This window comes from Cyanistes caeruleus, chromosome 5, assembly GCF_971803275.1.
Source record: "Cyanistes caeruleus chromosome 5, bCyaCae1.hap1.1, whole genome shotgun sequence".
Taxonomy (NCBI): domain Eukaryota; kingdom Metazoa; phylum Chordata; class Aves; order Passeriformes; family Paridae; genus Cyanistes; species Cyanistes caeruleus.
Window position 1 is genome coordinate 3,986,407 of NC_141705.1, and position 16,349 is coordinate 4,002,755.

Sequence of the window (16,349 nt, forward strand, 5' to 3'; positions counted from 1 at the left end):
TGCTTAAAACAAGCCACCTCCAACGTGTCCATTGATCAAACAGTTCTCTGTGTTTTATGGGTAGTTTTAAACAAATAGTGGATTGTGCCAGTGCCTTTCTAGCTCTGTGGATTGTGTTGCCATGGAGCATAAATCTCCACATGTCACTGGCCTGTCTGACCCATTCCAGCACATTTATAATTAGTGGGAACTCCTAAATCTATATGCTCCTTATCTTAATGGAAGGTAGTGCTGTAGATTGTGTGGTATTCACTGCTGGAGTTCAAGGGGTCTGGAATTCAGTTGGATAAAAACAGTTTAGCTCTTGCTGGACCATGTGAATTGACTTTTCTGGAAACCTGGTTGTGTTTTGGTGACTGCAAAATGACCTTCACTGTGTTTGCATGGCTGTACAGGACTTTTTGAAATGAAGCCAGAGCCCATCCTTTGCCTTTTTTTTATTTTTTGTTGACAGTGTCCTGCAGGAAGGAAGAGATTTGATTAGTGTAATCACCTCCATATCATGCACCGTATCTTCTAATGAAGTCAGTTCTGTTTAAAGGAATCCTTATCTTGGAGACAGTGAAGTTCTGAATTTAAAATAAGCAGGGATGAAAAATCCATCTCAGGTCTTTGTTCCTCATACATATTTTTTCCCTATGTAAAAATCTTCTAAAAGTTGTTAATTTCTATGAAGAACCTGTTTAATTTCAGCTTTCATTCACTTTGCCTGGACTGGGGAGTCTGTTACAATAATTGGCTATTTTTTGTTTTTATGATTTCTAAAGTTCTCTTACATAAAAATCTGTAAATCTATGATACCAAGTTTAATTTTTTTACTCCCCCATGTAATAATTTTACTTTTTTATTGTTTATTCATTATTTTTAGCTTTATTATCGTTAATTCAATTAAGTCAGTTGAGAATATAATGGTGATGAAGTTCTTATGCCACTTTGTATTTCAGTTGTTCACAGCTAACAGAACTACAGCAAATCCTGTGAACACAACTGGGGAAGATAAAACTTTTTGTATATCACCATGCATTGTGCTTCATTTAATACATCCATCAGCATAAGAATAACATCAGGAAAGTTTTCAATAACAGAATTAAGCAGTTTGGTTCTTATTCTTAATAGTTCCATTGTTGCAGATTTTTTGCTTTGTCCTTTTTTTGCATTGGTAGTAGATAATTATGGAGCAGCACCTGTGGCTTGTCTCAGAATGAGGCCAATTTTGAATAGGTTTTTCTGAGGATAGAGCAACTTTCTGTAAAATGTTTAAAGGAAGAGCAGATTTAATGAACTCAAGGTTAGATGATAAATTTCTCTGAAATTTTTAGGGGTTTCTCAGAGGCAGTTGATGAGCAGCTGGACAAATTCAGATACAGGACAATGTGACATCTGGAAGTTGGTGGGAGTGTTCAGAGAGGTGGTTAATGACCCTGATATTAATTGCTGAGGAAAATGTCAGCTGTGCTTCCACTGGGCATTGTTTGAAGGCAATCCTATTTAATGTGTTAATTATGGAGTTGGAAAATGGCACAGCTCCTTCTCCATAGTGTGGAGGCTCGTGGACTTTCCAAGGGCAAGGGGAGACTCTTGGCATCCAGTGAAATTGTAAAGCTTTGGGCTGGTTCTCTCTGTAGTTCACATAACTAAAAGATTTTGTTCTGTGCAGGAAACCAGTGTTGTACCTGTAGGAACAACAGAAAAAACCCCTTAATTAAAATGATGAATAATTGGATAATTTAAAACTTAGTGAAAGGGAAATGTGTTTAGAGATGCTGCTACAGCCTTGCCATTCTAGTAAAACCAGCAGGGAAACAGTCTTCTGAAAAAGCCAACCAAGCTAAATAAAGCTCCAAACCCCTTAAAGCTTTGACTCTCCATAGGAAAATCTGTTGATTGTTTCATTTGGAGGCAGCAGTGGTTGATCTGCCTGGAATAAAGAGTTCTCTCTCAGAGAAATGAAGAGCAGCTGCAGGGTAATACAGAGGTAAGGTTAATTGTCTTTTCCAAGGATGAGGAATTGTAAATAGGATTCTTTTGGTGAAAGGATGACCTTTACACACAGAAGCAGAGCTTGCAAAGTCATGGTTAGGATTAAGTTCAAGAACTCTCTTTGAAGAACTGTTGGAACTTGAGATACTAATTCTGTGCTGTAAGGGGAGCAAATGTGTTAATTTAAACCAAAGATTCTTAATACTCTTCTGCCTTTGTAAAATGTGAGCTGGTATTACTAATGCCAAGTTCATACAATGAAGAAAAATAAGAGAAATACAAGAAGTAAATAAATGTTTGTCTGGATTTTTTTTTTTCCTGCAAGGTGTATGATTAAAGTTGCCTTATGTAGGTGCAGAAAAAAAGTTTCAAAACTTACGGTTTTATTACTAAAAAGGAAAGTAATTTCTGTAAAGTCAGCATATCTACAGTAATTTATGTGTCTTTTACAGATATTACTTTGCTATATGTAGAAATTTGCATCATTTGGAGGGAAATATGATGGATAGAGAAGGCAGAGTGTAGGATCTGCACTGAGGACCTGATTTAAAATGATTTGGTTTTCCTGGGCTTGCAGCGTGACCCGACATGAACCAGCCTCCTGGCATCGCTGAGCTCAGGGGCTTTGATCACGTCCAGAGCTGTGAGAGGACTTTTATTAGGAGGTGTTGAGGAGCTGTGTGAATGCAGAGTGATCTGTGGGAAAATCTGTGCTTGTGCAGAAGAGACAGGACTGCCTTTTGCTGATGCCTGGGCTGCCATGTGGTACAGATTCCTTAAAATCATCTATTTCACTGAGCTTTTTGGGAAACTCCCCTACCTTGACTGTAAAAGTTACTCAGTGGAAAATGCTTGTACAAATAATGCAAGATTAATTATTTGAATATAGGAATTTTATGTATGGCTGTTCGAAGCAGCTTTCAAGCCCTTTGCTTACTTGTATTGGAATAAATTACTTTTCATGCGGTTCCACTTGTAATATTTATTAAAGCAAAGAATTGTGAACAATCCTATTTTTCAACCTTCCTAGGCATAGCACTCCTTAAATCACCAGGCTCCTCACAGAGAACCAACCATTAGAAATTTAGGTGTTTTAAGGATTGGATATTGGATATAACATCCCCCTGAACTGAAGATCTTTTAAATAATAAACTTCACCTGAGTCCTGAATGATAGGAGAACCCAAACAGGCACTCAGACTGCAGCTGTAGGTGCATAAGCCCTTAAATAGAACTATTTTCTCAGGCACAGAGTAGATAAAAACTGCTTGGGCACTGCACTGAGTTAAGGTTTGCACTGAATTTTGAGGTGCATTCTCCCTTTCTAGTCACAGCAGAGGCAGCATTGGGTGGGTGGGTGGGTGTGGGTGGGACCTCTCTGTTACTCCAACCCTTACACTGATGTTTGCACCTTCCCTGGGAGATTTTCAGGGCCTCTTTGATTTCTGAAGGCAATTTGCCCTCACACCTGATGCATTGGTGTAGGCTGTGGACTCCAGAACTGAGCTGGTTAATGTGACTGAAAACTGAATCACTCCATCATTGCCTTTTTTTAGCTTGCCAGTTCCCATTTCGGGGCTCTCCATGGTCTCTGTCCCACTGGCTCTGTTACCACGGTAATCCTCCCCTTGAAAAGTGCTTTTCCCTCCTTCACTGGTGGTTTATTGGTTACAAATCTGAGTTTGCATCATGGGCTGCTTCCATTTGAGAACTTGGTTTTGTTGAGGCCAAAGCAGAATCTTGCCCCTCTGTGGAGGTGGAGGGTTAGCAGAAGTGGAGAGGGCTGTGAATCCAAAAGGAAACTGAGAGCTTAGAAAAGCTCCAATTAAAAATTCTCTGCGTGGTTAAGCTCGGGAGTGCAGCCTAAAGGTTTAGTTCGGGTTTTTTTTTTTTTTCCCCCCACCCAAGTTTTAGGAAAGAAGAGAGGAATCACATTCATGAAACAAACAAATATGTCAAGAAGTTCTTGTTTAAGTGTGGAGATGGATATTCCCTGTACTCCTCCAAACCATCCTGCTCTGTTTATTATTTTTTTTTCCTTTCCCCTTCATTTTTTTTAAGCAAGGTGATGAGAAGTGCCCGCTTGAACTCTGATTGTTTCAGCCAGATCTGCTGGAGGCTGTACTGGGCTGTCACTGACTAATGATAGGAGCTTTTTATCTGCAGAAAGGCATGTTCTCTATTCCCTTTCCCATTGCACTTTTACTCCTCATTTTAAGTCTCTGTCCTCTTAGAATTCCTCCTTTATTTCCTTTCCCTGCAATTGTTATGCGCTCCTGCTTTTTGTCCCTCTGTCTCTATTTGTATTCTTGTGTGAGTAGAGACAGAGAATGAGCAAATGGGTTGGGAATTGTGCTGGGAACCAGGCTCCCTTGAGGATCAGAGCTCTTGCAGCTGCACTTTCTGCTGCTCAGGTCAGAGCAGAGGTGCAACTGCATTGCTCAATACTGCAGATAAATGTAAGGGAACAGAATCTTGGCTATATATACCACCAGGTTTATATAGATATAAATATATCTATATATATATATCTCAGTGCAGCCCTCTGCCAGCCTGGTCAGCCAGGGATGATCTGTCCAGGGCTGTGTGTGCTGGGAGGATTTCTGATCTCTGAGCTGGTTTGTCCTGTGCTCCTGCCCCCCCTGTACCTGAGCTAATCCAGAGCCAGCTCTGGATCTAAACACTGCTATGCTATGTAGGCAGCCTCAAGGGTACAACCATTCACGTGTTTAGATTTCCACCTCCCAGTGAAGCAAATGTCTGTGAAATCAGTCAGATTTTTTTTTTTCCTCTGTCTGTCTCAAGAGACTGTGTATCCTGCTGGAAGGAATTCCTTACTCCTCGCAGAAGTCTGTCTCTGTGCAGAGAGGTGTTTGTTTTGACGTGGTTCTCAATCTTCAGACACTAACCAAGGGAATGCAGACTGTGTTGTTCAGTTTTTAACTCATCTTAAACCAGTTTTTTGTCTGGAGAGGCTGCCCTCTCCTCCAGCTCTGCCGCTCTTCTCAGAGCTTGGGTTGTTACCTGTGCTGGGAACACAACTTGAAAGGCAGGCATGGAGCTGAGTGCCTGTTTTCCTTCTGTGGGGTTAGTTAGTGTTCAGCCAGCTTCTGTTCTGGTGGAATTCACAGCCCTGTTACCAAGGGAAAAGGGTAGAAACCTGCAGGAAGAGCTGGGCTGGGAGATCAGGTGGGTTTGAAGCATGTGTGGAAGTGCCCCATTGATCTGGACACGGTGACTGCAGTCCAGGGTGGAGACTGGTGGGGGAGGATCAGATGTAAAACACATTTTCTTCACTTGTCCATATAAATACATTAGTTATTAAACACTTAGTATTAAAAAGTTAGTATTTTAACTTGACTATTGGGAAAGATGGGCTAAATGACTTTGCCTTTTGACTCCTCTCACCTTACCGATTTTCCATCTTGCTGGACATCTTTCTTTCACTAATGAATGTAATTTTTTGCCTTCCAGTAGCAAATAGAGTGTTGGAAGTACAGACTTGTATTGCCAGCATTGCCAATCTACTCTTGCCAGCTGATTAATCCTACAGCTTTGCTATGAGTCAGGTAGAAAGGGTTTTCACTTTATTCTGGATGAAATGTTTACCATCTGTCTTTCATGTCTGCATTGCAGATGTCAGCTGGACTAACAGCTGGAGGCCTGCTCGAGACTGGCAATGTTTATATTTCTAAAAAATTATCACTTTGCTTCAGCAAACGTTGCTTTTGCTTATGTAGATATTAAATATTTTTACTCTTACACTGGAGTTGTGGCACAGAAATGAGCTGCACTGTAACTCATGAGCAGCCCTGACCCTCAGAAAGCTCCTCTGTGTAGCTGTGGGTCTGTTGTGGAGGAAAACAGGGAGCTGCAGTGTGACAGACAAACAATTCCACATGCTGAACATTCGTAGGATGTTCCAAAAAGTAAAATTATGCTGTGTGAAGAGGCTGGTGCTAAGGGTGGTGTGGGGTTAGACTTCTGGGCACTGTTGTGGAATGGAGAATTCTACTGATGTGGATTTTGGCTCCACTTGTTCCACTTGTTCAAGTAAATACTTGTTAGTATTTGCTAAAGTAAATACTTATTTTCTTTCCAGATAGGCTTTGAAGACAGGCTGGCTAAACAAATGCTCACACTGAATATTACTGAGCTGGATAGAGACATTTCTGTATTGCTGTATTTAGGGAAAGCTAAAAGCTTAGAGCAAGACATGTTTTGGCACATGCTCAAGGAAGAAGAAACACAGGCAACAGAATTCTTAAAATATATCCTTGAAGGAAGTCTGGAGCTAGTTTCAGGATTAGGACTGCAATGTCTGTATACTTCTATGGCAGTATTATTACAGCACTGTTAACTTGTATTTCCTTTCAGTGAAGTACTTAAAGCTGCTTTTGGGGAATATTTGGTCAAATAGTCATAAAATACTCTTAGCATCCTGTCCTTTATCCAACTGAGCAGTCCCTGTTTGCCTATTTGGTGTAGGAATTGCAATGAAGAAATATTCCATCTATTCTTGCATAAACACTTGGGCAAGTAACTTCTTTTTAGTCTTGTCATTTAAAATTGCTGTTGTGACAGCAGCTGAAGGAGTGTTGAGGAAAAATACATTAATTTTACTTTATTTTTACTTATTTGCTGTTGTGTAGATTTGACTTCAAATGAAAAACTGTCATAAGTTTTTAATAAGGTTTTTTCTTGCATGAGCCCTTTTTATATTTAAAAGCCACACTTACCCTTTTATATTGAGTTTTGAGTGATATTTATTCTCTTTTTTAGTAAAGGTTGAACCTGAGGCTGTATTCTGGCTGTAACAACTGATCACCCAGGTTATTTTTAGTATCACCTGCATGACTTCTATCCACTGAAATTAATTTGCTTTTGTAGGTTCTGGAATATGGTACAGCTTTGAATTTGTTTTTGAATTACGACAAGTTTGAGTTCTCATGTTAATAGTTAGTGAGGAAAAGTGTGCTTAGTGAAAAGAAAGACTGTGACACATTTGAAAGTATCATAACTCATAATTAACCAGTTAGAATAATTGTTTACTTCAGGCTTATTTTTTGAATTCCACAGGCCAACGGGAGTGGCAACCAACTTTATATAAAAAATAAACAGGCTCTGAAAGATAATTAAATATTGAAAAAAATGATGGCTCCCACATCAACCATGTTTACAGCAACTCGAAACTGTCTCACAGTTTTCTTTAATCACGCCTGGGTGTTTTCAGCACTGTAAAATATGAAACTGAATGGGTTTTTGTGGAAGAGTGGAAACTAAACGAGTGATTTTAGCACTCACTAGATATTATCTGATAATTCTGTTACCAAATCTTTGCAAGTGAGAGGAGGCTAATGGTGGTTTTACATGTGATTTATAAATACATTGATTAGGGAGTTCTGATATGCCTCTCTTTTTGAGAAGTATTTTAACCCAGTGAGAACTTTTGCCAGCCTGTTTATATTGATTGATAGTGATTACTCAAGACATTCTCCTGAGTAGAGCAGTAGAATTTATTTTGTATATACTGGATAATGGTGCTAAATCCTGAGTAAGTACCTTACTGAATTCTGCTTCATGAAGTGGATTGTGAATGAAGGAACAATGGCTGAATTTCTTTGGATTTCGTTCCCTTAATTAGGGTGGTGATTCATCTGTTTATTTATTTGTAAATTTTATTACTGAAATTAACTTATTGGTTAAAAATACTAAGATAAAATACCAAAGTTACTAAGTTAAAAATGCTAAAATTCTTTTCTGGAGAAAACAATTTAAAATATTTGGGGTATTGTATACAAAGGGGCTTGACTTGAATCTCACACGATGTCCAATATGATATTAGTGATTATATCCAATATGATATTCTCTTTATCTGCTGAGTTTTCTCATGGTATATGAGACTTCTAATTTTTCATTTTAATTTTAAAATAAAGTGGAGTATTGAAATCAGAATTGTTTAAAATTAAAATTTTCTTATTAGATTTTTTTGTCTTCTTGGGTTTGGTGGATAAGTTAACTTATATGAGGCTTTGCTTGTCACCAAATACTTAAATCACTTTCCAGCTCAATGAGGTGTGTTGGATGTTTCTTACAGCCTGACAGCCGGACTTCTCTGTATCTGGAATTTCCAAAATGAAGTCAACTGTCTAGAAAATTGCATGAAAACCTGAAATGGTGAATAAAATGACAGCAATTTGCTGTTGTCTTCATTTTGGGCTTTGTTTAAGCTCTTCAGCCTAAGGTGGTCTGGAGAATCTGATTTGGCTTTAAATGAGTACTCCTTGATGCAGAATTCAGAAATGCTGAATACTGTGGGGGAAGTTTGATTCAAAAATCTGAACAGAGTTGTTGAATTTGTTTTATTCCACTTCTGACTCTTCAATTCCTTGCCTGTCCCACTCTGAGCGGCGCAGGGTGATGGGAGGGTTGTGGTAAGTTCGTAAAACTCCTGCTCCTTCCTGACATTTTCCTGTGCTCCAGTTTGGGGTCTCTCTGTGGGGTGGAGTCCTTCAGGATAAACCTGCTCCTGCCTGTGCCCTCCATGGGATGTGGTTCCTTCAGGACACACCCATTTGCTGCGGTGTTGGAGGTACAGGAGTAAAAAGAATTCAGAATATAAATGTCTAAGCCCCCATTGGATGTGGCAGTGGCTCACCAGGGAGTTCATGGGAGTAAAGGAACACCTGGAAGATTGTGGAGAACTATGTGGCTATATATATTTATTCTTTAAGTAAAAGCTATGCATGATGTGGGTATTACACTAATAATTTTAATGTAATTTTATCTGTTCCAGGGAGTATGACTTCTGCAACATCACCTATCATTTTGAAATGGGACCCCAAAAGTTTGGAAATCAGGACTCTCACAGTGGAGAGACTATTGGAGCCACTTGTTACCCAGGCAAGTGTCTTTGGTTTGCTTTGTTTCTTCCTTCAGCCTGATGCTGTGTTTGCTCTTTTTACGTAATTATCTTAATAGTATTTGATAATAAAAACATAAGCAGTTTTTGTTCGTGATCTCTGTTGGAAAGCTCTGTTCAAATGTGTTTAGAGACTCTTGTTCTAAATAATTTATAGTCTCAAAATGTGAGCAGGAGTACAGTAGCAACAACTATTTACTTATGTCTGTCTTATAAGGCAATTTAGAAACTTAACACACAGTCAGTCTAAGACAGGGATCTGACTGAGATATGCTACTGGTTTGTTATTTTACCATGAAAGACAGGTTCAAAATAAAAACAAAGCAAAACCAACCATCCAAATTACAGAAACTGTTAAAACCTGTTTCATTCCATGCTGCCATCACTAGGGGTGTATGTAAAGGCCTGGTGCCTTTCTGAGTTGCTGTTAATAATGGAAAGCTGCTTCTTTAAATCCCTCCAAATTATGTCTCTGTATGGTTCCTCTGCTCTCTCAGTGAGTCACTTTCCAAAGAAATGACATCTGGTTGTCTTTCTTTGATCTTGAAAAAAAATTATGTTATTTTTCTACAAATTATTCTGGACATGAAAGTCTCTAACTGTGTACACTGAGTCTGTACTTTACAGACTCAAGGCAGAGAGAGAGATACTTCATTTCACATGGTGAAAACATGGTAATTAACTTCCATTTAAACCCTGATCATTTTGTTTTTGATATGAAAGACAGACTAAAATCCTGAATTCACTGTGAAACCAAGTGGATATGAGGTTGCCAGATCTCTGTTATTCTGGTACTGATGTTGGCCCAGCAAGTGAAGCTGCTGTGCACCAAACTCTGTTGTGAAACTGTCGTTACTGGCTCCTCTCTGAGGGAATTTCCTGATCTCCTTTTGCTTTATTTTCCACTGCTTTGCCCAGAGAAGAGAAAACATCAGCCCAGAAGCTGCATGGTTTCACCAGGTGCTGGGTTAACTTTGGGCTCAGCTACACCTTTGTTTGATAGCACACTTCAGCAAATGTAAATTGAGAAATTACAAGCTGGAGCTACAGGACTGTGGATGTCTTCAATGATAAAAACTCATGTTCCCAAGATTGTGTTTTGATGAGGAACAATGTGTTTCTATTTTAGCAGCATGTCAAGGAAACTAGGGAAAACAAAATGCTGCCAAGAGAGGGTAGAGAAATGCTAGGCTATTGTTTTATTCAACTTTTATGAATATTTCCATTCTTTAGGCTATTGTTTTATTCAACTTTTATGAATATTTTCATTCTGATTTCTTCTTTTCATAGGTTTCTAGAAAATATGAATGAATAAATAAATAAAATAAAACCTCCTTTCTGAGCACGTAATTTGATTTCTTGTATTAGGGAAATAAGTAGTTTTACTTATTTCCCTCTATTTGATTCCAGTGGAGTATGTTTGACTAAAATGTGTTTCATATGAGCCACACAAATGTAATCACAAAAACTCCAAGTGATGAAAAATGTCTTACCTTCGGATTTCACTTATCTTTTGCATTTTTAGCTGAAGCTATTCAGCTGCTCTGTTTTTCTCAGATAGGTTAATGATCATACCAGTTTTAAAGACTTTTTATTTTCTTCTGTGCCTGGAATTGCATTTGCAGTCTGCTCAGGTCAGGAATAGTCTCTGGTTTAGCTCTGTGGGGGCTCTGAACTCAATCTCCCCGTGCAGTGGCAGCCTTCACAAGATGCCACGTGCAAAGACTGGGATCTCCTTGAAAAGTTTCAAAGCAATTTCCCTCCTGAGAGAGAGAGAGAACATCTAATTTGAAACTTTATCTTGGCAAACAAACAAATAAATAAATAAATGTAATAGTTATTTAATCCCATTCACTTTGAGCTCTGAAGTCCACTTGTGGATTCAAATGAGCTGCTTAATGAGAAGATCATAGAGATGGGAAGTTCTGCCATAAATCATTGAAACAGATCACTGGATAGAAGAGAGAGATTTAATGGCCACAAATTGCAGAATAACTTTGCTGCAAAAGTTCCTGAGTGACCTTTGAAGGCCGTCCTACTTCCACAGAGTAATTCAGGTTGGAAAAGTCCTCCGAGTTCATTGAGTCCAACCTGAACCAGTCCCCACCTTGTCGCCAGCCCAGAGCACTGAGTGCATGTCCAGTCCTCCCTTGGACACCTCCAGGGATGGAGCTCCCAACCTCCCTGGGCAGTTCCAATGCCTGACCATCCTTTCAGTGAAGAAATTCCTCCTGGTGTCCAACCTGGCCCTCCCCTGGTACAACCTGAGGCCATGGCCTCCTGTTCTCTTGCTGCTTCTCTGGGGGAACAGGCCCATCCCCACCTTGGCACACCCTCCTTTCAGGGAATTGTAGAGGAGCTTTGACCAGCAGTTTGGAGAAGATGAAATCCTGAGCCCTCTACAGCCAAAATTTTCCTGATCCTGTGACTTCCATCACCACCAGGACAAATTCATGTATTATTTTGGCATTCTGATTTGAATAGTCAGAGTACCCTCTTGTTCTCCAAGCAGTGGATGATCTTGGACAATGCTGGAAAAAGTGGAAATCATTGTACACAGGTTTTAGGGCTCCAAAAATGCTAATTTAGTCCTTTGTGAACTTTGAACTCAGTGTATGTATAGGCACATGACTGACAGATTTCCAAATGATGGCACATCCACTGGTTTCTACCGATAGTTCAGAGGGTAACGCAGAAATGTGATGTGGATTTGACAAAAAACACCTCAGTGGGAGAATGGTGCATTAAAAGTGAATTTTAGACAAGCTCATTAGTGTTCCAGATGAGAAAATATGAATAACCTTGGAATTGATTTAGAAAGAATTATAAGACAAGAAGGTTGTCTGAGCTGGAGGCAAAAAATGAAATAAAAAAAAAATCCAAAAATCTATTAACTGATCATGAGAATGCATTAGAAATGACAGAACTGCATTTATTCTAGGAAGCCCTGAACTAGCAAACTAATTAAAACTTGGTGTGGTTGTCAGAGATGTGAGAGGGTTGGAGCTTGCTGGGGTACCCTTTTCCCAGTGCTTGTTGTTGTGGTGGAAGAGGAGCAGGTAGGGCCTGTCACACCATTTATTAATTTGCCATTACTGAGATTTTCTAAGAAATACGTGCTAGAAAATAAAATGATTAGCGTTGAAATTACTAATTGAGATGTGTTTCTTTTCTCTGGCTTCAGTGTCACAATTAGCTAAAAGCATAAGGTAATTGTATTTATTGCTGCTTTTGTTTTCTGACCTTTTTTTTTTTTTACTATGTCTTAGAATTTTTAATTCCATTGCATGTTTATAAGGAAATATGACTAAAATGAATTCTCAAGGGTTGCTGCCTATTACTGTCACCTTCCTGCATAGTAACCAAGTGGGCTGGAGTTTTATTTGTTAGACTGTGGGTGGTATTCCTAAGAAAAAGAATTCCTTTTTTAAGAAGGTTTTAACTGCAATTACATGATATTTTATGTATAGCTGAAAAATAAGACTTTTGGAGATTGTCCATAAGGAGTCAGGGGATATTTTTTTGTTTCTGGTGGTTTTGAGTGCTAATTAAATAAGAATAGGAATGCAAGATATATATATATATGTGTGTGTGTGTGTGTGTGTTAAGAAGAGAAAAGAAATAAATGCCAACTATAAACCACCAACATCCATGCAATTGTTTTTTGGAAAAACACCAAAAAATAATCATGTATGATTATAATAATAATAATAATCATAGATGAAAAGATGAAGGAGCTGTGTCAAGTTTTTGAAGATAAGATTTGCTCTTTTGCTAAGATTAAAATTTTCTAATGTCAATCTGTGGTACTTTTCATTAGTTTTGCCTAAGAATATTAAATAGCAGTGTGGCTGTTTTATAACTGTGCCTTTATTACCAGAGCCAGGCAGCAGCTGGGCCTTTTAGGATCTTTACATTTTTGGACTGTTACTTATTATTGCAGAGTTTTAACAACAGCACAAATAATGGTGAACGTTCCTGCTGCAGATTGTTCATGAGTGATTTTGTTTTCCTTCAGTATGACACATTTTTGTCCTTCTAGATTTGCTGGGAGGAGACAGTTCTGAATTGCAGTGCATGTTTTGTGGGGTTTTTTTTCCCAATAAATTTAAGATGCCAGTTACAGCATCTTAAAGGAAGCAACAGTATATCATATGGCAGACAAAAATCTAATGATTAATGATTTTGCATTTTTTTAAATAACAGCATCACTCAGTAATTAATTAATTGTCTATACCTATGAAAAAAATAATTTATTGGTTAGAATTCCAAATAGTTTTATTTTGTATAGTATATGTAGAAAATCATAATAATCATGGCTGACGTTATTATTCATGAATTTAGGACTAATCCAACTCCTTGTACTCTGTGTTTCGAAAATGGGAAATTTTCCATATGACCATAAATATAAAAATACAACTATCTTCCCAATTGTTCCAGTTAATTAGATATTACTTATATTTGCTGAACTGGGTTTTACTGCATTTGAACCCTAAATCTGGTGTGCTCTTTTCCATGGGAAATATATTATTTATTAGTCTTGTCATCTGCATTTGAACCACAGCTTTCCTTTTGGAGGGTTGGTGAATGTCTTTGCGTATTTCAGACAAGTTTGGGAGAAGGTGGGTAACAGAGAACTTTATGCCTGATACCTGTTGCACTTGCTTTAGTATTTGCATTGAATTCTCCAGCAATTTCTTTATTTGATAACTGGATTCAGCTGAAGTTGCCTTCAAGACAGACCTAAGGGAAAATGAATCATAAAGGTTTATTTATCATTCAGTCTCAATTCAGTTGTATAATAAGGTAAATATTAGGTAAGTTTTTTTTCTTTTTTTTTCTTTTTTTACCTGAACAGGACTGATCTCCCATTAAACTAATTCTTGTTTAAACTCTTTCTGTCAGAGCAGTCCTAAATCTGTGGTGTTTTTGGGAGTGTGGGAGTGCACCAGCCTTCCCTGGCATGGATGAGATGACGGCTGCTCCATGCTGGGGAGACAAAGTCAAATTGTATCACAAAAGGAATATGGAACTTTTCTCTTTGAAACTGAACTTTAAACATTTTCATGAAGTTATTGTTTTGCATAGGAAGAGAATCCTCCTTTCTCTTTCCAGCATTACAGAATCATAAAATTGTTCAAGTTGGAAAATCCCTCCAAGATCCTCAAGTCCAACTGTTCCCCAGCACTGCCAAGGCCACCACTGCCCCATGTCCCCAAGTGCCACATCCACATGGCTTTTAAATCCCTCCAGGGATTTAAATTTAAATTTTAGATTTTAAATCCCTCCAGATACTCCAGCACTGCCCTGGGCAGCCTGTCCTGGTGCATGACCACGCTTTCATTGAAGAAATTGTTCACATCTAAACCTCCCATGGCACAATTTATGGCCATTTGTTCTTGTCCTAAGTCTGCACTATGTATTGCTTAAAATAATTCCTGAACTGAAAACTACCAGCTGCCTTTTTAATTCAGGATGTTTTTTCAACCATTAGCTTCTGTGAGAGGCATCTGCTGCCCTCTGGCCATCCCTGTTTCTTGTTTGCCATTGGATTCAGTAACATCTGTGCCTTTCTGCCAGCTCTAGTTGGGATCTTCTCAGTGTGGAGACTTTTTGTGCTGTCTGTGAGAACCTTTAGCTCAATTTTGTCTTTTCTATTTTCATTCTCCTGTGCTTGTAAGCTGCATGATATTTATAGCATGCAGTGTCCTGTAAGGTCTGGACCTTGTCAGTCTGTGCCTCCCATTTTATTCAGCGTTTAGAGGTGTTTGTGGGCGTGTTTGTACTTTGGAGTTTATGCGTGTGCAGGTTGGCATTTGCAGAGGGAAGAACGAGGACTCAGAGGGCTTTAGGTCTCAATCATTACTTCCATGGTCTGCTTTTATGGAATGATGGGTCTTAACTCAGAGCAATGCCATATGATGGCTGCTTTTTCTCCTCTCCTGCTGCACAAGCCAGTGTGAAAAGATGGTGAGAAAATTTGTCACTGGTGTGTCGTAGCTGGAAATGCAGATTGTGCTGGGAGTATCTTAGGTGTGCAATAAGCTGTGACTGAGACAAGCTCATGGCTAAAATGAACCTGCTCTAATTTGTAATTGTTTGTAATTAAATGCTAGATTTTCCATGCATTGGCTAACTCCTCAATTTTCTTCATCATTAGACAATTCTTAGTGGCTCAGGGTTAGCAGAAAGTGTTTTTGTCTTTATGTGATACGGATAGAATCATTTTCTTTGCAGAATGGTTTGGTTGGAAGGGACCTGAAAGATCTTTGTTCCAACCCCTGCCATGGGCAGGAACACCTTCCACTATCCCAGGTTGCTCCAAGCCCCATCCAGCCTTGATGATTCTTTCCTGTAAATGTAGGAGAGAATTAATGCAAGCAGTTTCATTGCTGGAGCTCAGGAAGGTCCCTGATCCTGTCTCCATCCTGTATCCTGAAATAGTATCTTTGGAACTCGTCTAGACAGCTTTCTAACTCAGTTCTATTCTTGCAGATGGTTTTCTGGCAGTTTTCATGGAAGACTTCTCAGAAAATGTTCTTGTCTGGGATTTCCAAACTTTAATCAGGGAGATCAAAAAAAATTACTAAAATTACTGAGGTGGTTTGTTTTTGCTTGTGTCCTTGAAGATGTAGAGAGAGACCTAGTGAAACAGAGATGTCCCCAAATGCACAACTCAGCAGGTTCCTAGCAATCCTGTTGATTTAACTCGGGCCATCCCTGTAGAAGGGGAACATCTTTTGAGGGAAAACTGGCTTTGGTTGCATTTTTAGATGATTTTTTCTGTATTTGCTTGAAAAGCTGTTCTGTGTTTTGGGGTTTTTTTCAGAATACCTTGTGAACTACCTGTCACTTCCAGAGTTTCTCAGGGTCAACAAATATATAAGCAAATTATATTTGTCTTCTTTTATGTTAAAAATGCAGGATAGGTATATCACCTTACATTTGACCAGAGTGTAGTTAAAAGGCAGTGGCATTGATAAAAAATAAGAAATTATTTTCATTTTGTCTGATAAGCAAATTCTGGTTGATATCACAAACTTTAATTTACTCAAAGTGTTTGAATAAATTTTTTTTCCAGTTGTTAAATTAAAGACTTTAGAATTACTGCAGGAGATGCAAGTGCAAATATACTAATTTATATAACTGGAATGTTTGTAAATCTAGATACTTTTGTCATACAAATATAATGTTTTAACATGGGGGAAACTTGAAAAAAAATGTTTCTCATATCATTAAATGTGAATCCAGTGTATTAAAATAAATAATTTTAGTCACACACTGTATGAGCAGGGTCTTGGTATGGTTTGTTAAGCAGCAACTTCAAAATAGCTGTTCAAATATCCAGCTGAATGTGAACTCATCATAACATGATAAAATTATCCTTAAGTGCATCAGTTGCTGGGTGTAAAGTAAATTTTATTTAGGCATTATTATTGTTGTAATAT

The 16,349-nt window shown here is 38.4% G+C and overlaps 1 protein-coding gene across 3 annotated transcripts in view; it reads left to right on the forward strand.

Annotated features, from left to right (window-relative positions):
- Positions 1-16,349, forward strand: part of CTNNA2 (catenin alpha 2) — a 460,565-nt gene that overhangs the window by 45,468 nt on the left and 398,748 nt on the right. For all 3 annotated transcript variants that reach the window (XM_086891553.1, XM_086891554.1, XM_086891555.1), the window contains exon 2: positions 8,776-8,882. In XM_086891553.1, coding sequence (XP_086747679.1) covers positions 8,781-8,882 — 102 coding nt within the window. In that variant the 5' untranslated portion in view covers positions 8,776-8,780. The remainder of the gene's footprint in view (positions 1-8,775; positions 8,883-16,349) is intronic.